The 27,919-nt window shown below is 30.8% G+C and overlaps 2 protein-coding genes and 1 non-coding gene across 7 annotated transcripts in view; 1 reads left to right on the top strand and 2 right to left on the bottom strand.

Moving 5' to 3' along the window:
* LOC147908261 (uncharacterized) overlaps nt 1-27,919 on the bottom strand; it is a 342,006-nt gene that overhangs the window by 305,993 nt on the left and 8,094 nt on the right. The gene's annotated exons all lie outside the window — the stretch shown is intronic.
* Nucleotides 31-27,614, top strand: LOC105153654 (Transmembrane protein 200A). 2 transcript variants are annotated; one of them, XM_011068621.2, is made up of 9 exons: nt 31-617; nt 11,287-11,335; nt 13,172-13,247; nt 14,015-14,117; nt 15,324-15,455; nt 18,229-18,668; nt 20,512-20,737; nt 21,072-21,333; nt 21,993-27,614. In XM_011068621.2, exons 3-9 carry the CDS (start codon nt 13,173-13,175, stop codon nt 22,630-22,632), a joined length of 1,878 nt encoding a protein of 625 aa, XP_011066923.1. In that variant the 5' UTR covers nt 31-617; nt 11,287-11,335; nt 13,172; the 3' UTR covers nt 22,633-27,614. The 2 variants fall into 2 exon arrangements, with proteins under 2 accessions (XP_011066923.1, XP_011066924.1); XM_011068622.2 differs by having other exon boundaries at nt 11,271-11,335.
* On the bottom strand, nt 16,565-16,637 carry TRNAT-UGU (transfer RNA threonine (anticodon UGU)). The gene has a single exon. It is a non-coding gene; the product is annotated as a tRNA-Thr (tRNA).

Below are 27,919 nucleotides of genomic sequence, written 5' to 3'. Positions count from 1 at the left end.
TGCGCATTAGCTCGGCGCGAGATGCTGCGCCGCGGCGTCGCGCCGCTCTACTCCAACAGTGGCGTTTTCAGTGCGCCACCCCGTATAAAACCGTGACCGGGGTCACGGCGCGATACCAACAGGTGATGCCGAAGAAGGAGGAGGACACTCCCTCGAGCGGCATCTCGTCGAGCGTCTCCCACGGGTCTCAATCACCGCCGACGACGACGGTGATTTAATATCGCTCTCTCGAGCCTATACCGCTCGCCCTGTATACCCTACGGATTGCCGACCATCAGCCAGAATCCATTCAGCTGGGACTCACCGCTAGGATAAACCCACAGGAGGTCGCAACCATTTAGCTCGAAGCGGAATGCGGGAGGAAAATCAGGCGAGAAACGTCGACGAGAGACGCGGCGAAAGTTTCGATCGGTCGATGATTTAATGGACAGGCCGTTCATATAGTGAACTCCTCGATTGCGATTCTCCTGACACAGCTTCCCGCGCATCCGTTCTACCCGCGAGAGCCACCGGACGTACTTCGGGATGTAGTTACGCGGTTGACACGACGAGCGCGGGAGCGACGTGTGGATCTGCGATGATCGAGTATTCCCTTCCACGCGCTGGATTCTGACAAGGTGAGCAATTTTCAGATCCTTAATAGTAGAAAAACGAGTTTTTTTTTCAAAATGTACATATATTGTAGCGACGATAATTGGATTGAACAAGTAAATCTTTGCAATCCTATAATACTTCGACTATCTCAAACTCCGACTGACTCTTAAGCCAATATTCATAGTTATTTTAAGATCGTCCTAAGTAATGTTTTAAAATGCTAATACAGTCCTCTGATTGATTCATGACATACTTAAGACGGTCCTAATTATAAGATCCGACAATGAATACCGCCCATACATTCCTTTACAAGAAAGTTGTTGAAACTTGAAAATCTCAAATCCATCTTGATATACATATATTCTGTTTTGACCTACTGTGCACACTGGGCATTTATCAAATAGAAAATATCGTTATGTAAATTGAAAATAAACTTTCCGAAAACGAGAAAATAGCTATAAAAATAGATTCATACGTAGAGATATGAAATGCGAAAGCAATGAGATTATATGATTGCGAAAACAAGATTGGACGGCGCGCATATAAGATGAGCGCAATAATAAAAATACAGAATTCTTTCCCAGAGATGGATGATATTCCATTGGTAGAAATACATTAAAAATGTTTTATGGGAATACATAATGGAATCCAAAGAGCAGTATTCAGACAGGATATTTCACTGTTCAATGGGCTGCACATAATGGACATCTTCACTTTATATCATTGATTTCATCTTGTCGCTTCGCATTCAGAGTCCGATTGCACGGTACTTTGACTTATTAATAACCAAATCCCGACTTCAATATAATTTTTCTCTTCGGTTTGCTGGCCGCGTTAAGACTATCGAATATATAATCATCTGAGACGTTGTGAGAATTTAATCTTGGTCAGTTTCTTCTGCTGTACGTCACTATTTCTGAGCAAGCAAATACGCGCAAAAATACTTTCACTTTAAATAAATACATCGGCACGAGCTGATCTAGAATGCAATAGATTAAATACACCAATATCGATACATCGTGTACTGCAAACTGTACATTTGAGAGAAAGTTGCAGAAGACAATTTGTGAAGATCGCATCACGCAACCAATGTTACATTAAATAGTCCTATTATACGTAACCGTCAGAACAGAGTCGTGAAAGACGTCTTTAGAAAAGTTGACGGTTTAATCATATCGCGCAGAATGACGAAAGTGAAATGACGAGAGGCACGAATACGAATTGCCTTGAATATCATCGTGTTTTCTTAGTTCGCCCGCGCAACACGTGTCGGAATAAAAATAAAGCCACGTCGATACTCTCAGTACGATGCCTAAAATTTCCGAGTTTATCGCTCCGCATTGTTGATTAGCTCTCTTGTGCGTCTTCACCACTACGGAGTAACATAACAGCACCGCCTGAAAAGCAGCGAAACGTATGTGGGCGGAACGTTTAATTTCGATGAAGCTTTTTGACTCGGGCATCTGACTCATGAGCGAAGAGAAAAGTCAAAGGTGACCGATCACAATCATCGTCGAGCTTGATTCCCTCAGGCGCGAAACGCGAAACTCGGAAATGCTGTGACACTGAGGGAAAGGCGCATGAGAAAAAAGATAGATGTAATAATTTAAATAATTCTTTAAGTAGCTTTCTCTGCGCAAATACAAATTTTAGATCGTTTGAGATAAACAGGAAAAATGTTTTAAAAGCATATTACAAAATTACGCATAGAAGCAACATAAATTATTTAACTTTATGTATTATTCTACAGAATAGTATATAAAGATATATGTACAGTACGTGAAAATGGCGAGATAAATGATAAAGTCGTGCGCGACTGTGCACAAGAACTCTGCATCAAGAAGATTACGTTACAAAGAGTAATTAAAAATGCAGATTCAATGGCGAAGTAATAGCGATCCATTCTCTTTCGTTGTACTTGTGCGTGTAGCTTCATATCCGAAGTAACGCGTAAGAAAGCTAAATATCATAATAAATATAGATCTCTATGTATAGATAATTATACAAAATATACTGCAAATAGCACATTCGTTTGCTAAATATAGGTATACTCTTCTTTTTAGAAATCTTTATTAATATATTGTGGCTAAAATTCACTAACACATTTTGATTACAAAGAAAGAATAATTTTACTGAAATATTAATAAATTTAATTAGATATAGATCTAAAAATAATTTTGTTGAAACATCAAAATTATTATTAGTAGTAATAGAACAGTCATAATGAACAATGCTGCAAAAAGTTTTGACATTCTAGCAACCAACTTGAGCGTCCTACATAATTATTTTAATGGTAAAATTTATTTTCAGATCTGTGTCTAGCTAAATTATTAATTACTTTACGGTTTAACAAAACCGTTCTATTCATATGAGACCTGTAGATTTTTAGGCTATTTTTTTCGATCAATTATATGTGTGGAGGTTTTGCTTTAATATAAATTCTATCTGAAATTCTATTAAAGTGAAAGAAATGTTGATTATTATCCAACATTGAATACATCAATATCCGTAACGACCGTAAAGCGTTATTGAAAGTTTTTTATCCCGTTCTTTTCATGAACATTCGGTGTGAATAGTGAATACTGAAGCGATATGTGAAAAACTAAATATCATAATATCTCTAAATAAATAATTATATATAGAATGTATCGCAAATAATACACTCTTTTGCTAAATATAGATATAGTTTTCTTTTTACGAATCTATATTAATATATCGTGATAAAATTTCTCAAATATTAAAGGAAGCCTAATTTTTAGGTCAATTACAAAAGTTATGTTTTAACACTAATTCTAATTCAAATTTGAAACTTTATTAGAGCGAAAGAAACTCCCGATATTGATTACGTCGATATCCGTAACGACACGCGTATTAGAAATTTTTTCATTTCGTTTTTTTCGTAAACGCCGACGTAATTACTGAAGCGATATGTGGAGAAGCTAAATACCATAATAAATATATGTATATGTAGGATGTATATATACATATATTTAAATGACTAAACTTCGGGAGCGTGTAGGGAATCGATAAATAAGAAAAAAAAAGGCTCGTTTAAAGGCCCTTTAAAGGCTCGTTTTTGCTTCGTTTTGAAGAAAATCGCAATCATATAAAATATACTACAAACAATACATTCTTTTGTTAAATATATTTTTTTTAGAAATCTGTATTAATATATCATGATAAAAAAACTTCAAATATTCAAAATAGCATATTATGACAAATTTGTAAAGGTAAAAAATAATAATAAGTAGTCGACGACCAAATAACTAGCATATAAGAACGTAAATATTTCAAAGCAATTTAATTCGAAAAATTAAAATGTATAAAAACTTCATGAAAGGTTTTTATATATATCTTAATTTTTCTAATTAAATTGCTTTGATATATTTATCTATATTTTTATATTCTCGTTATTTGGCCAATTATTTATTATTCTCAAATATTGATTAAAAAGCGCTCGTTTTTTAGGCCAATTACAGGGGTTGTATGCTTCAACATAAATTCCATCTAAAACTCTATTAGAGCGAAAGAAACTCCCGATGTTGATTACGTCAATATCCGTAACGGCGTAGGCCGTATTGGCAGTTTTTTATCCGTTCTTTTCGTGAACACTCGGCGTGAATACTGGGTGGTTTGCTTCGACATACCTCAAAGGGTTAAATATAGATCGCGACCTCTCTAGATATGATATTTGCGCGATATTAAGGAATAAGAATATAAGACTTTGCGTGTCCAATGTATTTATATAAAATAATGATGTTATAAAAATGTAGTAAAAAGCATTCAATATGTAGTCTACACAATCGGCTTTTATATACGGAAAGAACGATTTCTAAATATTGTATCTAAAAGTTTAGATAAATACAGATCTGAAAATAACTTTATCGAACCATCAAAATAATTGTGTCGGAAACTCAGCATGATGAGCAATGCTGCATGAAGTTTGGACATTCCAGCAATCAATTTGAATATCCTACACAATTACTTTGATAGTTCAACAAAATTATTTTTAGATCTGTACGTGTATCTTTTCAAGTACGCAAAAACTTGAGTAATATTGAAATAGTAATCGATATTCTTTTATAAAATGTGCTTTAAAAAAACGTGCCACGTGTTTTTAAACTTTCAAGGTAACGTTGGAAAAAATCATTCATGAGATCTTCGCGAGCTCGACAAAAAGTTCATACGGTAACGGTTTGGAAAACGATCGGGAAACCATTGGGAATTTGACATTTTCCCGTGCATTATTCAAACGAAATTCGGTAGATCGGAAGTCGAGCTTTGATTGGACAAGGAAGAATACGTGATTGTACGATGAAAGGTCGCGGTTATGCAAATGGCACTCCAGCAGCCGAGTCGGTCGTTATGGTAACCAATCCTCTGCACAAGCATCGGAATTCATTATTTATCTCAGTAACGTGGGACACTCATTCGTGAGAAATGAGCACAGGTGTCAGATTTTAATAATCCAGATGAATATGGGCTCGAGCTGTGCAAGACTACGTTGGAAATACTCGGCATTGCGCGTTACCTGAAATCGTGGATAATTCGATCGTTTCGTAATTCGCGTCTTCCATGAAAGGGATAAATTACGCTCTCGTACGAAACGTGAGCCATGATACTCGTAAAATCGATATTTTCCCAGCTCAATCGCTCGTAAATGATTTACGCGCGTTGGATAAGAATTGAATAAAAGAAACAACGAATTTTATATAAATTTATACGAGTTTTATAAAAAAGAAAGACAAGGTTGAAATAGGCAAGTATAAAAAAAAATTTATAAGGGTAGCCCGTATAAGCTTATTGCTTCTATCTTTACCCCGTAACTAAAGTGACAACCCTTAATCAGCCAATTTCGGGAGATTAACTATAAATATCAGAACACAATTAAAAAATTGTGAACTTTTTCATTGCTATATATTGAATTACAAAAAAAACAATTTGTAATATTAACCAAATTAAATAAATTGAATATACAGGATAGTTCATTTCAAATGTAATAAATTTAATATCTCAGAACACATGAAAGCTACGAAAAAACGTTTCAGATAAAAATTGTACGATCTGAAAGAATGTTAATATTGATAAAATTAATTTTCGAAAAAATCAATTTTTTAAGGTCATATAAACGGTATCGCTATTTTTTAAATGAAATTATATGATTCTTTTACACAATAATTCCTCTGATTATTCCGCATATAAAAATATTAAGGTAAAGTTATCGAAAAATCAACAGTTTATACCGAGATATTTTACATACTTTATACTGACACATTTTGACATAAAATGATAACATTTCGTAAACAATTAATTTTTAGATAATCGTATCTTAATACTTTTATAAACAGAATTATGAAATGAATCAATTGGTGTAAAAAAAATACATACAATACATACATTATTTTTAAAAGAATAAATCGATACTTTTTTAAATAAGAAACTATCTTCGCGTTATTTATATAAATATACTAACTAATTTTTTATTAATTTATGTTTAATAAATCAGTGTTATAAATCAGTATTATAAATGATAAATGACATTCCGTTTAAGATTCTTTTGGGATACCTTTATAGCTGAAAATCGAGATGTCCCGCAAAATTCGGGACGGTGGGCTATCCTATCTATAACTGCTATATGTAAGTATAGCTGTAATCAAAAATTCTAATTTGGATAAAACGCAAATAAACATGTGAACCAACCTAGTCAAAATTACAGAAGTAAAAATTGTGAGTCAAAAAGCACATGTTTATAGAAGCAACTGCTTAGAAAAACATACACAACATCAAGCTCGTATAAGCCATGTATTCTTTGATAAATATGAGAATTCTACTCTCGCTGTAGAAAAGCTTCTACACTAATCATACGGAATTATACGGAGATGTACGGATTTTGCTGTTGTGTCATTTGCTGTTGTGTCATTTGCTAATTTAAGTTTAATCAAACTAAAAAATACTTTTATCTATTTAATTATTCATTTTTGAACTGTATCTTTTTATGCACAGCATAATAACTGTATCCGTTTATGTACAGAACGATAGGATGAATCAATTATAAAGGAAATACATAGTCATTTTTCGAAAAAAGATATGTATGTGGCGTATTGCAAACTGCATAATTTTTTTGAAAAACAACTATATGTTTTGTTTACATCAATTGATTCATTGATTATTCTATATATAAAAATATTAAGGAACAGTCAAAAAATAAACAAATACAGTTTAGTAGATAAAATAAATTTTTCAGCCAGATTAAACTCAAAATAACAACTTTTAAATCGTTCAAAATTAGTCCATTTTTTATGATTACGCCTACACTGAAAAAAGTTGAAATATTCGTAAGTAAATATTACATATGATCTTTTCTTTGATATTTATTGGTTATAAAAAATTTGACTGCGGTGACAAAGTCTACCAGAAATATAATATTTTGATGAAATATATCTCATTAATTGTAAAAAAAGTAGAATAGATGATTTATTTGCTAGGAATAAAATTTTATTTCGTCGCATTTAAATAAAGATTTATGAAATGAACATTATACATATCTATTTTACACATAAATTTTTAAGTATCTTTTTTCTCAGTGTGTATGGAGACTTTTGATTAACATCTCAATTTACAAAAGATGCGTTCCACTTGACGTTCATAACGTTCATTATTTACCATACTTGATAAATAATAAAGATGAAATAATTCTAAGAGCACTGCGAGCGTCATGTGGAATGCAACCAAAATATCATATTTTTGAATTTAATCGGAGCCATTTTTCCCATGTAATTAGTGAGGAGTCCTTTCATAAGAGATCTCGTCAGATGGTAAGAGAATTAATAATAGACATCTACTTTTTTTAATTATGATATAGATATACATATAAATCTCAAATTTTATTTAAGTCCACTAACAATCAGTTATAAGTTGTAGTTATCTGTACGTACTGTGGAAGTTTAATTCTTCTAAATCTTTTTATTCTCGGGCGCTTATAACTCTCTTTGAAAACTTGGTTTTTCTAAGTTTGAACTTTACTGTTTACGATGTAAGAAAGTTGCGCAATAAATCCATTCTGTATTTATATACAATTTCCTGTTCTGTATTTATACAATTCCCAGTTCTATAAAAAAATTTCAATTTTGAATGAATAATCTCTCAACAAATCTTAAGAAAAATCTTTAATTTATATCTGTCAGGATAGAAAGGAATCTTATAAATTTATTTCACTTATAAGAAAAAAGAGTACGTGATATTTTTTAATGGAAAAGTTGGCGATATTGATTGAGCAACATTATCGCTAGTAAGCAATCTATGGTAACATCTCGCATGTTATAGATAGATCAATTCAATTTAAGATCTTGAAACGCCATAACGTGGAAACGTTCTCCTGAATTGGGCGCTATACTGTACGGAATGAAGTGCGAGAAGCAATCCGGCGGAAAGCAGTTTCTCGAAAGCCCGTCGGATCGAATCGTTCTGAAATAGCAGAGTGGAGTTCGTAACATGCAACTTAAGTAGACTTGTGCACGTGCTCTTGGATAGACAAGGAACAAGAGCGATTGTAAGCTGTATCGTTAAATCTCGACTATTCATCATCCTGCACGAGATTTCGTGTTGTATCTAACGCGAACGATACGCAAATCTCCACCCTCACTAATAGAAAACATCGTTGAATCGCATATGTGACCGTCTCGATTGTTTTTAATTAAACTAAAGTTTAGTTAAATTGCATTTCATGGAATCATTTTATTTTTTCTATCTACGCATTTATTTATTCTTTTTTCCTTTTTTTTTTGCGTGAAATATAAATATATTTCGCTTTTTTTTTGCGTGATTCTTTCCGCAGAGAAGCGGATTTATTTATACATGTAAATGTCAATTTTTGAATTCATTTTTTTACGAGAAAAAGTAGGAAACTAGATAATTAATATTTTTACTTGTAAATTTGCAAAGCAAGATAAGAACAATAGCGGCCCAAAAATCGAGCGATAATAGATGTTTTAAGGTTTACTTAAATACCTATTGTGTTTGCGGACGTAAGAATTGACGTCATAGTCACTTATCTCAACTTACTCAATTATTCTCCATACATTTGATTGTGACTTCTTACGGCTTAAGACTTAAAAAAAGGCGTAAAGCTTAAGTTTTACGCCTTATAATATCATGTAGACGTCGCTTTGAGTAAACTTGAAACATTAATTTCTTTGTATAAATTATAATAATATTCTATGTTAAAATCCATTATTGCTCGATTTTTAGGCCACGCAATTCCCTTCTTATCTTACCAAAAAGCTATTTAATAAAATTTTCACCGACGAGAAAAGCAGATTTAGGAATACAAGTACAAATTACTTCAGCATTAGTACAGAATTCTAAATGAAGGTTCGAAAGAGAAACTTACAACCATCAAGAGAGTTTGTTAGGTGAAAATGATCAACTTTCGAGACGTTAAAGAAGGTGCTGCAACTGTAAAGAGGGATTTGAATCGATAGAACGTGCAAGAAGTTTCGACGTTGAAAGACGAAATATAGGGAGGCATGATGAACAATGCACTTCTACTGCGTTCGCTATATACGAGAGTGATACATACTGACGACGCAGTCAGATAATTTTCACGTACACATTGTCCACAATTCCGAGTGGCGTATGCGTGACTAGACACGTGTGGCGTACGAGTGAATGTCGGTGTATTGAAAAGCACACCCGACTGTGTTCGTTGTGCTCGAACGTCAAATTAAAACGACGTCACGAACGATGCTGCGCGACCAAACGTTGGCGCGAGAGATCGTTAATACCGCAAATTTGGAGTTGCTAATTAACGAATTTGCAACATTATTACATTCTTTCGTCGCAAATCGAACATTTCTTTGAATATCAATTGAAAAAAAATGTATATAGGTGTTAGTGATAAATAAAATTTAGTCAAATGAAAAAGTGATGAGCATTGTAACAACCACTTCCAGTATGATACAAAAAAATTTATTACACATTATTTGATGTTGCCTACATATACGATGTCACGTGTGCATAGCCTGCGTGTGACATTATGATCCTTGAACAAGAAGCGTTGATAATGAGCACAATTAAATGTTTTATCAAATTCGATTGGAAGCATTAAGTGCTGTTGCATATTAAAGCCCTTATGCACTGATTTAATCTGATAAAAGTGAAAGCCCTTATGCACTGATTTAATCTGATAAAAGTGAAATGCAAATATTTTGAATTATAAACTATTATACATATTTTGCTTGACAACACAGAATTTGCAGCAATATCACTGCAAAATGTCTGCAATATTGCTGCAATATGCAATGTTGCTACAATGTTGCAGCAGTGTTGCCGCAATTTTTGTGCAACTTTTATGCTGTAGAAGCAATAAAATGTATTCATGAGGATTTCATACTTTAACTCGTTTCTATATTAAATACACATCCTTACATTAATTTATACACGACTTAAATATGTACCGATGTGCACTGAGTGCGTCCAATGAAATTTGCTATTACACGGTAAAAAACATTTTGTGTTGAAAATGTTCACTCAAATTCTTGTTAATATTTTGTATTGAATTTTTTGACATATTCGAGTTAATTTAATGTGATTATATTATTTAAATAATTTATACTAAATTGATATCCAACATTTATTAGTGTCAAAACAATAATACATTTTATGATTAAATGAATAAACAATACAAAATAATATGTTTTAAAATATAAATTCTAAAATAAATGAATAAAATATGTGTTAAATTAATATGTCATAAACATTAATTTTACTAAAAAAATATGCTTCCATTGTTTACAAAGTGTGGCAGTATTATCTTGTTTGTGTTTATCTTTTTAAATGATGTTTGTGTTACCTTTTAACATATTTATCATGTATTAAATTAATAAATTTAAGTGGACTGCTTAAGACACATGAAATATGTTATTTGATACAAATTTTTGAACGATGTAGTCCCGAAATATAATAAGTCTAGTAAGTCTTAAGCCGTAAGAAATCTCAATCATGGTCGAGTATTCTCCTCACATTCGACTGATTGGCCAATATCTTACGGCTTAAAGCTTACTACACCTGCTGTACTTCAAGATTTATCATCCAGTTCACTCATTAAATGAAGATATAATGTTTCGAAAAGATCATTTGATGAAGAATAACATGCGTAATATGTTTTCTAACTAAAGCATATAAGACATTTATTTCGTGGTACATAATTTTCACTATACACAGCAACCATTCTACGATGAATGCCAAATGGCATGGTATTTTCAGCGATTAGAAAACATACCATTGCACATCATTTTTCATCGGACGAATTTTCCAGACAAAACGCCGTTTCTCTGCTTAACGAATGAATTGGACGTAAAATACAGCTACGTTCGTTATCAACGTCTCCACTATTCAAAGACATGTGACGTCATACGCAAGTCATGCATACGTGATCGTGATATCACGTAGTCAACATCAAATATGCATAACAGACTTTTTGATATCATGCCGGAGGAAGTTTCTACAATGTTTGTCACTTTTTCATTGACCAAATTGATAAATAAAAATAAATACAAATTTTGAACTCTATCTCTTTCTTTTATATTGTAGTTCGTATGTGTGTCAAAATACTCGTCCATGCTTTATAATCTTTTTTTAATAATTTTATCCTTTTTTTCTATATTTTTAACATTTAGTTGGAAACATTTACAGAATCTGGGATCGTATGTTTTTGAGGCCTAAGGATTTGGAAAACGTGAGGGTAAGCAGCTAATAAACTTTAATGTCCAGCGACTTAATGTCTCCCCAGATAGATTTATGTCTACTTTTATAATAGATTTACTTTAATCTCGATTTAATTTACTTTTTATCTTTTCCAATTCTAAGAATTAGAAAAAGTTGCAGAATAAATCAAACCGAGATTAAAGTTAATCTATATTGACACAAATAGATATTAAATAGATTAGTTCCTCAATTAAAAAAACCAAGATATAAATCAGAAATTTATGCAATCTATAAATTTGTAAAGAGTCTTTCGTTTTTTATTGCTATTGTTCTATATTATTATTATTAATTGAAATAGAAGTTAAAAAAGTTTATCAGACGTTATGAATACATAAATGTATAAAATTTTTAATACAAAGGTCGACTATTGATTTCTTATAAAAACTTCTAAAATTTCTTTTACAGAATATTATTATCTTAAAGCTATCAATATCAAATAAATGCATAAAAATAGATAGACTTATAATATTTATATCAATAACATTTTATATTCATCGTGAGATAAGATTAATCATTCCTATTATCAATTTGTATTTATTTTAAAAAATGATATAATGCTGTCTAGTATAATACAAGTAAATACTATCGAATTTACAACTTTTAGATCATTGTCTAAATAGATTTATCGTTTCGCGTAGTTTTTTTTGATACTGAACATGAATTCGTTCCAAATTTGATAGTCAAATAGTTATCACGTCACAATTTAAAAAAAAAATGACATCAAAAAAATTAAAAACTATGATTTTGAAAGTTTTCATGAGAATTTTCATAAAAGAGTTTTCATTTTGAGAGTTAATATCTGCGATAAATTTGTTATCTAAATTTTATCAATGCCATGAAAGTACTTTTAAAATATGTTTTGTTTCATTTCGGAATGAATTTTTTGTTTTCAGAATAAATGAATTTTTGTTTTTGAGATAAAAATTGAAAATAATTTTTTTCCGATGCAATGAAAAAGCATTATATTCCATCTTAATACTTCATGTAGAAATGAAGTTTTCAAAAATGAAAAATCATATAATAAATTTTAAACCATCAAATCAAATATTTTACACACATTACAAATACTAAATATTAAATTATGATAAATAAAGTTATAATTAATTATCAAATCAAATTCTTATTAACAAATTATTAGAATATATGTAAAATTATTATAATTATTTTTTCTATTTCCTGGACTTCAGAAATGTATGCTAACAAAAAGAATTTTTATAAAAACTGGCATATAAACGGAATATCAGCTATCGAAAATCACTTCAATTTTTATGTAAAAGAATGAAAAGTATGACTCGTATAAACGTTTGATCATTTACTATATTAAAAAATTTCTGAGATATCAACGAACAATATTAATATTGCAGTAATCTGTTAAACATTTTAATAACTCATTTTTTTATGGCAAAGCATAACTAATATGTGTATGTAACTAATATTTTAATAACTATTAATTCATAGTTTTCATTAAAATTTGAGGTATAATTAATAGACGCTTGGCTGAATGTGACACATCATTTTTAATTGGTTGCAGCAGTCAATTTTTGATTGCGTTAGCTTATCGAAAATCCTATGCTGACATTACGGACAGGCTAACGCAATCAAACATTGGCTGTTGCCAATTAAAAATGCTATGCCATATTTTACCATTTAATTATTACACCAATCTTTTCTTTCGGTGTATTAACTTTGTTTCTACGATGTAATAGATATATAATATTATAATTATACGTATCAAAACTTGAAATCTTAAATTTCTTTTTTTGCTTCTGCATTACAATGTTACAATAAAACATTTGTTTTTATGAGCACACAGGATGCCACAAGGAAGCATTCAATGGCAGGGGACGCAGAGAAGAGCCTGCGGGCCTGGGGCTAATTGGAACGTGCAGGTACCTATATTTTCATCGCTTATAAAAATTCAAAGTATTGATTACAGTGATTATACATATACTGTAACACAAAGCTTTTTTTCTTTATCAGTCTCGTTAGTGTAATTATTAGGGAGTAGATTGATCGATAAGAATATCAGCCGTAGGAAGAGAAAAAGAGAGAAATTCTAATAAAATGTGCATATGTAGAGAGCATGTACCTAGATACAATATATTCGTACTTTAATCATTTCTAGCACGTTTACAAATTTCGCCTGCAGAAATTATTTCCGACGCAGAATCCGCCTTAGCGGAAGGGTACGCAGATTACATGCGAACAAAAGCAAACTACAATTATTGTAGTAAACTATACAATTATTGTATTATTGCTGGTGAAAGAGATTACTATAATATCGCTCTCTGCTAATGATATCTGCACACAATTCTATAAATATACCTACATAGAAACTATATTCTCAATGATACACACTTGTAGTAATTTTTTTTTCTAATTAGTCTATAACAAAATTAATTATCTTAGCACTATATTATCTTACCACTATGCAATAATTTAGATAAATTCTACATAAGAATACGTCGCTCGTGGTTACCAGCACCGAAAAACGTTACTATGCCATTACACCGTAATATAACATCGTAAATCGTACTAATCGATATTTAATGGCGCCATGAAAACGCTGGACGTACGAACGTTTACCACTGAGTAAACAACTGGACTATATTGTCCAGATTTATTAACTGTTAACGACGGCAATTAAATCGAACAGGTGGTGAGAGGCAAGGTGACAACGCGGTGCTTGTGGCACGCCTGCAAAGCTCTTGGAATTGGGCTACTGCTAATGCTTTTAGGAGCTTGCATGGCGACTATAGGTGAGTAGAACTACGTAAATTAAACATTAGTCTAAGAATGCTATTCCATTTTGGTCTCTGACAATAAGTCACTAACCGTTTAGAGAGGTTTGCAAAGAGCACTTTGGAAAGGTCAATCACCCCTCTCCCCCACCTTACAGATCAATTCTTTGTAGTTTATAATTATTTATGTGTAATTTTTACATGTGAAAAAAAAACATGTTGTGTTAACAGTATTGCTCAATAGCATTCCAATTAAAAATAATCTTGTTTCATAAAGATATTAATGAAATAAATATTATATCTATGACGGTATTAATAAAATAAATAATATTTTATTAAAACAACAATATAATGTATTTATTTAATTAAAACTGTTATTATATTGATAAGGTTATTCAATTAGACTGCTGTTGGCTATAATACTATTAATACGACATCAATTTTCTTCGTGAATCGTTCTTAATGCCTCATATTTAAGGATATGTTAAAGAATTTTTTTATTTAATGGATTCACAATAAAGAAAAAATAATTGAAACAACTTGTGTATACATTTTAATATAAATAATTAAAACGTATCACACATGTGTACATGTGAACTGCAAAGAGAGATCTTTTTTACGCGCAAGCTTGCAATCTGCTTATGCCTACGTGCATGAAACAAAATTTAGATTTCAAATTTATTGTATTTTTGAAAACAATTCCACTGTGTATCAACAATCAACACAAATAGTCATTTTTAGGTTTTAATTAAATGAAATATCGAAAAACTCACAAAATTCAAATTTAATACGAAATGTAGAAAATTTAACTATTCTTTTAAATATAAAAAATATCTCCGGATATTTGTTATATTAAAAAGAAGTAGGCAAAAATGTGACATAACGGAACGATGAACAAAGTTTGCTTGGAGAATATTTTCTCTCTTAATATGTAAGACAACTTTCTTCAATGTAAAACAGTTGTTTAGCATTTCATAAATTAATTTTATTAATTTAAATTAAAATTTTTAATTTACATGTAAATTTAGTTTTTAATTTAAATTTACAATTTTTTAATTGCGTAATCTACTTTTAACGTGTTAAGCATAAAGTATCATATTATAACATTTAAATACTTGTATATAACTTTCTGCTACCTTTTCTCATTCCGTTATGTTCTATCATTATATATATATATATATGTATAATGGAGGATAAATACGTTTCTCTTGTTTCCTTCAATAGGATATTACGCAGATCAGCTGTCGGTGGCGCAAGAGATCAGAGGTAATATCACGGTAAAAGTGAAGAACGAATCGCGTGGGTTTCACCTGAATAATCTGAGCTACGCTGGCCCTGTAGTTATGGGTCTGGGAGGTAATAGTAACACACATTGCACAATTTACGAGCGCGATACACTTGTTTGACCGAGCGAGTTACACGACACTGATCTCCTTGAAACGGTAACTGCACGATAATAGATAGGTGCACTGTCGCAAAATGCACATAAACTCCTAGATCGTTTGTACATATAATAGCACATAATGTTATATATATTGATGCAACCATTACATAACATGATATAATAAAATTGCAAAAATTGAACTTTCCTCGATTTTTTGTAAATTGATTTTTTAATAGAATTAATATTTTCTCTAAATAAATCAAGATTTACACTATAATCCTCTTTATATGTACATACAACTCTAAAAAATAATCAAATATGGGAAAAAAAAATATTTTTTTATTTTGTGTAAATTAGTAAACAAAATGTCATAAAGAGAAAATTCAAACGCCAATTTAAAGTTCTATTTTTCTTTTTTAGAATGCATTTGTAATTAAAAACTTTTTTTTCACCGAGATTAACTTAAGGTTTTATAATATATGTTAATACAAAGTATTTCATTTTAATCTTTATAAGTTATAAAAATCCAAATATAAGTTATATTATAATTAGAGAGGAACATACTAGGCGACGTTCCCCTATAATCATATGCAATTTGTATTCGAAATGTTTTTTTTGATAAAATTGCATATTTTCGAAATATTTGCCTGTTAAGATTTAAAGCGAATCATCCTATATATATATATATGTGTACAAGAGCAATATATTGAACATGTATACAATATACTATGACAAAGATATTAATTTCATAAATGCATCTTTCGTGTTTTTAGTTATATTGATATATGAATAAATCATATTGATATGTATAATGCATAAACATAGACAGAGTTATAAAAGAAAAAAATTGTACGAATATATAGTTTTACACGGGAAGATACGAGAGAGCAAGAGAGAGAGAGAGAGAGAGAGAGAGAGAGAGAGAGAGAGAAAAGATCGAAAATATCTACAAAATAAAAGCATCAAATAATATAACGGATGTAGGGCAGAAAATTGCAGGCGAAACGCGAAAAATGCGCAGTACACTACAGCACTGCACGAACAAGAGCACTCGATAAAAACTGCAAAAAAAAATAACGATTGCCCCCAGAGAGATTTGAACTCTCGACCCCTGGTTTACAAGACCAGTGCTCTAACCCCTGAGCTATGGAGGCTCACGCTCGGTTATCGGCGAACAGTCTCAGATACAAGCGCCACGTATATTTTATCTTTCCTGCATACATTTAATTACGTTTATATTTAAAATAAAAAACGTATTTTATAAATATTCGCATTTTTCTAATTTGCATTTTTCTCATTCTAAATAATATCGAGTTTTAACAATCTAAAAAAAAAGAGATAATTTCACAATAATTAAATTAAATAATTAAATTAGACAAAAATTACGCGTTACAATTAAAAAATAATTGTCACCGCAAAGAAATCTCATATATTACATTATACATATTACATTATACTGTCGTTTTACTTTGAATTATTGAATAATTTAATTATTTAATCATATACAATATTATTATGTACTTTGATCAAGAGCTTTCATTGACATTAACATACGTTCAATTATTAACGACTGCGAAATCTAGGGTTCAATAATATGTAAATATACATCATAATGTAAAATTCAACGTTCTGTTATACAGGGCGTTCAATGTAACGATTTTTCAGATATTTCCGACAGTTAAAAAAAAGATTGAAAGGTGAGTATATCATCTGTTTTATACAGACTATAACATGCGACACAACAATTTTTTTTTATAAGGAAATCAAAATCGTTTTAAATTTTTTAAATAGCATTATACAATTTTTTTATAATATTGTAAGAGTTTTTAGGACAAATTCAAATCTCTATCGAAATTTTACTTTTATCGATGTTTTATTTTATTGTATATTTTATCAAATAAGTACATGAATATATGTACGTTCTGTGTTTTAGTCAAAGATTGTAAGTTCTGCTATTACAAATAATTAGACCGAAACTTTTACTAAAATCGAAACTGAAATTAAAAAATAGGAAAAATAGGAATAGGAAAAATAGGCCTATAAAGGCCTATATGTATAAACATGCCCATATATTATACACTTTTTCTTCATAATTTATTGAAACAATAATTAAATTTCATAATTAATTGAAACTAAATATCATAATTTATTGAAACAATAATTAAATTTCAGCCGAAATCGAAAACCGAAATTTCGGTTATATGTTAATTTTGGTCAGAAAATGAACATAAGTTTATAGATTTAAGAACATAAGTATTTCTTCTTTATAAACATCAATTCACTAATTTAATTATTGAAACAATAATTACACATATTAAAATTAATATTTATGAAGAACAGCTACATAGTTTTAGTTGAAACTGACATGACTAATGAGTATTCGTTTTCAGTTTCGGTAAAAATTTCGGTCAAACTCTACAAATAATGTTACAAATTTGATATTAAGTATGAATAAAATCAATAAAACATCAATAAAAGTTTCGATAGTGATTTGTATTTGTCTTGAAGACCCCTACAATATTACGAAAAAAATTGTATGGTTCTATTGAAAAAATTTAAGATGATTTTGATTTTTTTATGAAAAAAAATTTTTTTTAATTCTTTTATCGCATGTTATGGTCTGTATAAAACAGAATATTTACCTTTTAACTTTTTTTTAACTGTCAGAAGTGTCTAAGAAATCGGACTGTTACGCTGAATATCCTGTATCAGGTATACAAATAATAATTTAAACGATATTTCCAGGCTTCATTGTGGTAGCTGCCTGCGTGATGACTTTCGAAGCGCGCGACAGCGCGGCCAAGGTGGTTCCAGCTCGCTATCGCTACAGCCAGGCATCAACAATAAGGAGTTCGAAAAGCCAACGCAACAGAAGGTCGACATCGAGCCAGACGACAAAATGGGACCATCAGCTGGGCCTGTTTAGGGTAAACCGCAGCCCGAGTCCCAGTACGCACGAAGTCTCCAGGAAACAGCTGACGGCGGAGTTCATGCAGTTCTCAAAGGATCTGCGTGAGAAAGGTATAGCGCACTCCATAAAGAAGAGCCCGAGCGCACCTACGTTAATTGACAAGAAGTCACCGCGTCGAAGATCGCCTAAATACGCGGGTTGTTCGCTACTTAATCCAGAGTTGTTGCAGAGACACGCTCTTTCGGTCGACAATCCAAGCTACAGTCCGCATCAGGTAATCAAGATAGAAAAATAAACGTCTTACGAAAGAAAAATATTTATAAATCTTTAGCTATTTATAGGAAAAATGTATAGATCTACACAATTTTTCGCGACTAATTAATTAATTATAAGTGAGACTGATAAAAATAAATCAGTTAAATAGAAGGAATCCTATTTTCGGTCGAAACGGATCTTGATAATGCTCATACAAAATTTGCAAATGCATTTTTTAATTTTATAAACTGCGCGCCGATTCGATTTGTCGAATTAGAAACGCAATCATAAACTGGAGTTGGAAATAATATCACCCAAGGAGAACAAGAAAATAACTTTATATGTAAAATCATTCTTAGATCATCTGTGATCGAGATTTTTATCATGACTGAAAAATGATATAAATTCGATCAATATAACGGTCAAATTGACATTATTTTGATTTTCTTGTTCTTTTTGGGCACAAACTATATTAATCGTCAATTTAATAGTAATGCTAATAAACATATTAAGAACTCCAAAAAATTTATAATGAAAATTAATTAATTAACTTTTCAGTAAGTACTAACAGTTACATAACATCTATGTTATAACTTTACACTCAACAATATGACTGTTGTGTAATCCAACAATGTTAGATTATATTTATATTGTTGAGTATAAAATTATAACATTGATGTTATGTTACTATTAGTTGGCATTTAGATTAATATTTGTTATATGATTTTTTAATTAAACGAAAAGAGGTAAATACTTATATATTTTGTAGGATGCTTTCCAATTGTAAAACCACTAGACATTTTCATGCATGCTACGACACAAATGTTCCACTTGCTACAATCGTCGACACAATACTACACATCCGTACTCAGTTCGAGGGCTACTATTATCGATTGTGTAAGCTTAAGCCTATTCTTTTTCCATACTCTAGAACTAAACTTCTAGCAGAATTCATCTTTGTCCTTTTTCTTTTCACATTGAAGAGAAAAAAACATAAAAGATGAACAATGCAAGAAGTTTAGTCTTGAGGTATAGAAAAAGAACAAGCCTCTTTTCTTGTACGTTTTTTAGTAACAATTACATGTCACTGATCATGGCAATTATAAATGAAGTTGGAGGATATTAGGTGACTGGCATTTTTGCTTTTTTCATTCAATACAAGCGGAAAAAACTATATATCAATGTCTGAGCCGTAGAAGGTGTTATATGAGACAAAAAACATGAAGATAGGTCCAGAAATTCTATGTCCAGAAATTAATGAAAAGCGGTCTATTTCGCGTGAAGACCGGTCTATGTCGGAACGCGTACGAAATACGATTTATATCGAGAAAGCGAGAAGAACGATCGCATGATGAGATTATAGTGCAATATATTTTCTTCTCATAAATTTTATGATAATATGACTGAGACGAGAATCGTCTTGATTTTTAATCCTGTTTCTCGCACTCATTTATTCATCTATTATTAATTTTTCTTAACTAAATTTATTATGAATAGTAAATATTGAGGCTATACTCTTCTTTAATTTCATGTGACTTGAATCGTTCTTCTCGTTTTCTCGATATAAACCATATGCGTTTCAATATAGACCAATCTTCACGCCTCATGCGAAATAAACCTTTTAAGCTTTTCATTAATTTCTTGACATAGACCCTTCTATTCTTTAATCTAACTTTTTGAAACCGTGCAAAGCGTACATATTCTATTCCAATTGAGTTGTGCACTATGCTACACTTCATACATTCCTGTGTACATTTATGTTAAGATATGATAAGCAATCAGAAGATCCATAAATCCATAAATTCTAATAGTTTCCTTTAGCTCAATAACTGTAATTGGAAATAACTCTTTTTTTATAACAGGTTAGCAGAGAAAGTCTGGAGCATCAAAAGATGAGTGGTAGTCAAGCCTCAATGGCAATGGATCTGCATATTCCGAACAAAGGTCCTGTTACGCTTAAAGTGAAGGACCGATCCGACACAGCGAGACGACATCAGCTGCTTCGTCAAACAAAAGTGGAAGACGTCGAGGAAGTCGATGAAGCTGTGCGACCACCGCCGACTCTCGTGCACTCGCCTAAATTGCCAGGTGGCTATTAAATAAATGATTTAAAACATGTGATCACTCAGATATGTAAGATCATCACTGTGATCATCACTAACAGATATGTAAGACATTTTAAAAATATCCAAAAGTAGCTATCATTTAGTTAAAAAACTACGAAACTACGAAAATCAAATTCATGCACGAAATGCACTATAATGCATACTAAACTTTATTCGAGCAACCGGAGTCCGGATCTTATCACTTTTGTGGACCAAGAAGATTGCCTTCCGTTTATACCAGACAAGGAGGTTGCCCGGATAAGCGTTAAACAATGCCTACATGTTTAAATATCAATAATCATGAACATCTCGATCAGGTGCCTATTGCAGATATCCAGACGACTTTGTGCCAAGAAAAAGAAATTCGATAGACCTGAGATTATTGGAAGAATTGACGGTGGTAACGAAAGAATTTAGTAAGGCCTCGCCACGAGACTTCCGCAAAATCTCCTCGCCAAACTTCCGTAAAATGTCCTTCGACAGAATCGGGGGTGATCGTCGCTTCGACAGAACGATAGGATATCGAAAAGCTAGCTTCGAGTTTCGAAGAAGCCCAGATTTTCGAAGAGGAGACTATAGGTATAAGCAAAAATTTTCAGATCAAATTTTGTAATATTTTTCATATTTTATTTTATTTATTTATTAGTATTTATTTATTAATTATTCTTTGCATGTACATATTGTATTATTTGCCGGATGGCTACGTTTTCTACAATCATGGATTTAAATTTATTGCGATTTCATAAATTATTTATATTTAATAATAAAATTAAAACTTATTTTAGAAAAAAGTTATTTATAAATAACATATTTTAAATAAAAAAATTATCTATAAATATTTTTTGAAATTTTTTTTAAGATGCAGGCTGGCAATTTAATATAAGATTTAACTTATTTGTACACGGAAAGAATTTTTTCTTAGAATTTACCCTGAAATGAATATGACAGTCATGGGACAATATTATATTTCGAAGAATTTTAATGTAAATCTCTCTCATTTATTAATAAAACTACAATAAAGTATAAAATAAATTTGATTAATTTTACTGAAGTGCAAAAATCTTTAAAATATCATATTATACTACAACTATTTTCAAGGTAAATTTTAAAAGAAAATTCTCTCCTTGTAAGATTATATATTATAAGACGTCTATATATTACAATGCCTAATCACACAAACGCCTTTTTTATTTGTCAAAAGACAAGCGACGAAATGTTTCTTTTCACCGAATTTACAGGAAACTCTCGGTAGATAGATTCAGCGTCGATTGTACCCGATACATGTTTGACGAGACAGAAATGAAGTCACGAACGAGCAGCGGGGAGAATTTGCGAAGACAATCGCGTCATCCTAAACTACATCATTCCAGATCGGACGACAACAGACGGCGATCCTTCGACAGGCATTCAAAGGATCCACAGTCGAGTCGACATTCCCTGAACACTCAAGCCATTATGAGTTCCGGATCCGATTGCGAGCCAAAATACTTTATGACAGTGTCCCTCGACACCGAGGAAAGCCGTGGCGATAATTCTGATGAGAGTCACGTTGTAGATATCGAGGAAGCGAATGCTAGTGCTTTGTCATCTGAGGGACTTACGGAGGGTGACATGCTGCTTGAAGAACCAGAATTGGAGAACGTCACGGAAATCGACGTGGAAAGCTCGGGGGACGATCTCGATGACAATGGGAAAACCGAACCGCGCAGATCGGCGAGCGAAAGGACCGATATGACGTTACAAGGACAAACTCCCATAATTATCGCTGACGACATGGATTCGCAGACGATAGTTGAGGAAGCATCGCACAATTCAAGGCAAATCAAGCGTAATGAGAAATATGAAACGACCTTGTACATAGAAGATGACGAAGTGTGAAGAGCTGAAGAGGTTTTTGAGAATTATAACAATGTACTCAGACTATCCTGGGAAAATAACGACGGCGTTTGCGAAGTAAGGGAATCGATGGTGTTCAACATTGCTAGCAATGTGTCTTCGCAAATGTGAGAAGTTCACGCAAGGATTCGGTGATGACTGTCGATCGATCGTGATTGTCTTCGAATACGATGTCACGTCATAAAACATGCTCAACGACTTAAAACTCAACACACGGCATAAATAAAAAAAAAATACACAAGATCACGTACGAATTGCGTTTTGTAACGAGACAATCATTTTTTATTGGCATCTCACTTTGCCTTTCGCGCAAAGGTAACGAGGGTGTAACATTTGCCACATTGATGACAAATAATTGTTATCCAACAAATTTTGACGTAGCGCATAGGCGGTAATAAACCGGACATATAAGGTATAAGATTCGTTGAAATGCAAACGTGATTAACCATACCAAAGAGGTTTTTGTACGGGAAATATACAACGTTCGCCTGTAAATACGTTTCAGACTAATTCGTTCGGACGTTTGTTGATGTGTCAAATCTCTGACGATAAAATCAGAGGAATATATGTAGCGCGATTCAAAATGAATCTTGTACGGTAGAAAACAGTGTTATTATAGAATACAAAGTGTCTCAGACGACGCACTTGTTCTCAGCTCTTAATATTGCGATAAAGGGAAAGAATAAGAAGAATTTATTGAAACAAAAATTATTTGTCATATGCTAATTCAATTTTGTTGGATTATTGTGAAACGCACAGACAAATAAGAAAATGTTATCTTTTACGAAATTTCAAGTGCACTTCATTTTTAACATATATAGTATATGTATTATATATACATATATATATATATATATATGGAATTTTATTTATTTTTAATTTACCAAAACACATTCACGCAAGCTAGTCTAAAGTACGCGGTATCCATACATACGGTATCCATACATACGATAAATCCTACATATATGTATACTTGATGAATATTTATGAAGATTGGCGATGTTTTGACGATGAAAGATCTATGAGGAATATATTAGCCGTAATTGTATTTATATATACACATACTCTTTACACAAGATTCATGCATTTATATGGCACAATTTTCTCGTACGAAAGCAGAACTTCAATCAGCAGACAATATTTTTAAAACGTTTTTTAAATATTTATTTAATTAAAAATATTTAATAAACGTTCTAAATATTTAATAATAAATATTAAAAATATTTAATAAATATTTGAAAAATATTTTTTTAATATTGTGTGCTGATTGGGACGCTATAATCTCTTCGACGTATACATTTGAGAACCGAGACATTTTAAAAGAGACATTTTAAAAAGGATACGAGCCAATAAATTATACTAGATAACAAAGAGAAAATATCTTTTATAATGTGATTAAATTATTTCCTACTTTATACTTATTTATTTTATATTTTCATTTCTCACGTATATTTATCCTTTATATTTCCATTACATGTACATTATTCATTCGTTTATACTTTAGAAACATTGATTCATATCCTTTTTAAAGATTCGATCGATTTGATGTAGTTTCCTACCAATAAGAAAGATTCAATAACTTTCACATGAGATCCATAAGAGATTCAAGACAAATTTTGATATTAATTCATCCGTTACAGTGAATTTAATATTAAATTACCCGACATTATATTTATGTTTTTCAGAGCTATCATATATAATTAATTATGTACTTCGATTAAAAAATACATTTATTTTTTATAAAATATGAAATAAAGTAAGATAGGAATCAATTGATCTAGAAAATGACATAAAACATTTTTGGATTAATTTCAAAAAAACAATTCTTGTATATTCATTGCATGGGACCTTTTTTAAATTATCTTTTTATTATATGTATATATTGAATGGAAAATTCTAATGCAAGTATAGTTTTTACAAAATGAATTTTTGCAGAATTCTATTCTGTATTTTTCATCTTTCCTCAGAACAAACTATATGTAAAAAACAAATATATATAAACAGTTTTTCATTCTTGTCTTCCCCCTCTCTCTCTCTCTCTCTCTCTCTCTCTCTCATCCTCATCTAATATAATATTATTAAAAATTAAAAATAGTAACGAATGGATTAATATGGGTCTCATCTGGTATCATCGATATCATCGATATCATCGAAAGTATCTTTAAGATTCTTCTTGAAACAAACTATGAAACATATACATATAGGAACTGAATATTTACAAATCTCAGGTCTCTTCCGATCTGTTGTTAACGCATTTGCCGTTCATACACGCGAAAACTGCGGCCTATTCCGTATTTCTTCGTTAAACGTTTAGGCGATGACAAATCATAGGAAAATTTAAAATCATAGAAGCTCGAATTCTCGAACATCGAGCTCGAACATCGAGCTCGAATCTCTCAATTCTCGGATTGTCTAATGAAAAGAGAAATCATGAAATTTTGACGAAATACTACAGTCTAACGGCGCCAAATAACAGTTATTCTTAAACTGACGGCCCAATCGCGCGTGTAATATATTTTTATATCCCGCAGCGACTTCGTACAACGTTAATTATATACGTATATTAACGATTTATCTGTCGAGAAAAGCGCGAGATTGTTTTTATTTCGGTAAGTGCCCAGTGGTCGATTGTTGGCGAACTTTTGCTAACTTTTTAACTTTCCACTTTTTAACTCACGTCAAAATCTCATTCAATAAAATATCATCGTTTCACATTAAATAATTACGTGACCGCAATCTCAAAAAGTTCATGAAATTTTCATTTCTCTTAATAGTTAATAGATTTGAGAAAAACGTATTACATTTTGAGAAACATATGTTGCATTTTAAGATAATAGTTATCTCCGTTTCAAAATTGATAAAATAATCTCTCGAGATTTAAAGTTTAATTAATTTATTTTTGTCAAGGAAATACAACATACTGCCCAATTTTTATTTTCTGAGAATGAATATTTCTTAAGAATTATTTGAAGAAAGCTTTATCATTTATTATTTATAATGAGTTCACGGAAATGAGAGAACGAGAATCCACGAATAAAGAAATTGTTCTAAATTTTTTTAGGCTTTATATAAATTTTCATAAATAAATAATACAAGAATAATGAGGAAAGCGTGCACAACGCTAAAGTGATCAGAACTGTCTTACAATTAGATGAAATCGTTAAATAATAGAAAAATTTTGAAATAAAGACTTTTACACAATTTCAGACAAAATTAAAGCACAATGTCCCGATAAACACAAACAAATAACGAATTGAGGAAAATGCAAAAAAATTAGATAAAAGAATCCTGAAAATTTGAAAGATTGTTCTCGCGAATATTTTCAATTATACAGAAGAAATTGTTAGAGGTATTGCAATTGACCTTAAAGAATTAAGAAATTTATTATTATTATGGAATTATTTGTTCCAATGCTTTAATATTTAATACTAAATAATTAACTAAATTTAATTTAGTTAATAATTAAATCTAAATCAAAATTTTAAAGAAATGAAATTCATCTGTGTTTAAATAAATAGTAAACTTAATTCATAAAGAAATTCTTATATAATTTGAAAATGGTGCCTCCATATCTAATTCATAAAACTGTACCTTCAAATTAGTTAAGAAATATTTATTATTAAAATTGATGTCGAATTGTAAGACATGCTGTATACTAAGAATTGTTTGAATATGATTGATAGATAAATGTTATGATCAAAACACAATTGATCTTTGTATAGGATCTTTCTCATTGTTTTCAAATGTAAAAAATAGTCGAAAAGTAGTATAATAAGAAATATACAATCCTTTGCAATATACATATTGTTGATATGTAAATTAACAATTCAATAAATTAACAATATCAATAAATATCATAACAATAGCGCGTCTCTTAAAAATCGTCTGGTATTTTTCTACCAGGAATATGTAAATTTAATGTATCAAGTGACCGAGATGCGTCAATGTCTTTCATAATTTTCTAATCCCTCGTTGAAACGGCTTACATGTTTGCAAAACCGCGGTTTTACATAGTAGAATTAAGAAAGCTGTATCTACAGTTATTACTCAGTATGGAATGTATGTACGAATATGTAAATAACTATTTAACGAAGTAAACATAATCGAACTGTGATCGAGTATAAGTGGTACATAACTGAATAAGAAACATTATTAGATGATCGATGTTTCTTGCAAATGTGCTGTTACGATCCATGATGAAAAAGCGAAGAGGCACAAGTGATTGAAATAAGAATTATCAAAATGATAATATTAAACACGTGAAAGATATTCTTAAATCAGATAATACATAATTTTATCCGTACACGTAACAGACAAAGTTAAAATAAGAATAATTTTGTTAATAATTAAGTCTCATAACCTTCCAGTCGACATAAACTAAAAGTAAAATATCAAGATTATAATTTCGCACTCAACAATATAAATGTAATATAACACAAGATATAACGTAACGGATACATTATTGATTACAAAATTACAATATTAATGTTATGTTACTTTTAGTTGGTGTTCACTGCTCTGAGATATTCAATAATGCAATTTAAATCTATGTAAAATTTATGAAAAAGATTATTATTTTCAATTTTGATAAAGATCTTCGTGTAAAAGTAGAAGATCAGTTTACTTCAAATTATTGATAACGTAAATTATTTTTCATTCATTCATATTAAATCAATATATACTTATTGAAAGAATTAGACTGTTTGAACAATTTCTCATAACAATCAAATATATGTTAAAAACATTTTAATTCTTTTAAGAATTTCAATGATATCGTTCGGAACATAGCAAAGTATCTTATACAGTTCAGAGTTTTTTGAAATTCTTCAAAGTACCACCGGTTCTAGTTCTGGTATAATTAATGTTGAGACACGGATAAGCATCGGTGTAAAATTTTTAAGTCAGTGTAACTCTTGCATGCTAATTGTTGTAACATATCAATAAAAAAGACATTCTAAAATTAATCATGGCTGTATACTTTTACACAAAGAACAAATTACATACATATATCATTATATATGTATAATTTTTTAATAATAATTCGTCACGTTTCATTCTGTAGTTATAAATTTATATTACATTTTAACACAAATCCAACAAAAAAATTTTAATTTTGAAACCAACAATACTCGTACATCGATTAATTTTACAAAGGAAACAGTGAATAGGGATGCAATGGATATCCGGCAATTATCCGGTATTCGGCCCATCCGGCCACTTTTTTTAATCCGGTCGTTCGACTGGGTAGTTCAACTATCCGATCGGATTA

The sequence above is a fragment of the Acromyrmex echinatior genome, chromosome 10 (assembly GCF_024713525.1).
Source record: "Acromyrmex echinatior isolate Ae372 chromosome 10, ASM2471352v2, whole genome shotgun sequence".
NCBI classification, from domain to species: domain Eukaryota; kingdom Metazoa; phylum Arthropoda; class Insecta; order Hymenoptera; family Formicidae; genus Acromyrmex; species Acromyrmex echinatior.
This window is presented reverse-complemented; position numbering and strand designations above follow the sequence as displayed.

Coding starts and splice junctions, on each gene's coding strand:
- LOC105153654 (XM_011068621.2), top strand. CDS start 13,173: ATGCCACAAGGAAGCATTCAATGGCAGGGGACGCAGAGAAGAGCCTGC. Junction 15,456..18,228: donor TGTAGTTATGGGTCTGGGAG/GTAATAGTAACA, acceptor CGATATTTCCAG/GCTTCATTGTGGTAGCTGCC. Junction 18,669..20,511: donor CAAGCTACAGTCCGCATCAG/GTAATCAAGATA, acceptor TTTTTATAACAG/GTTAGCAGAGAAAGTCTGGA.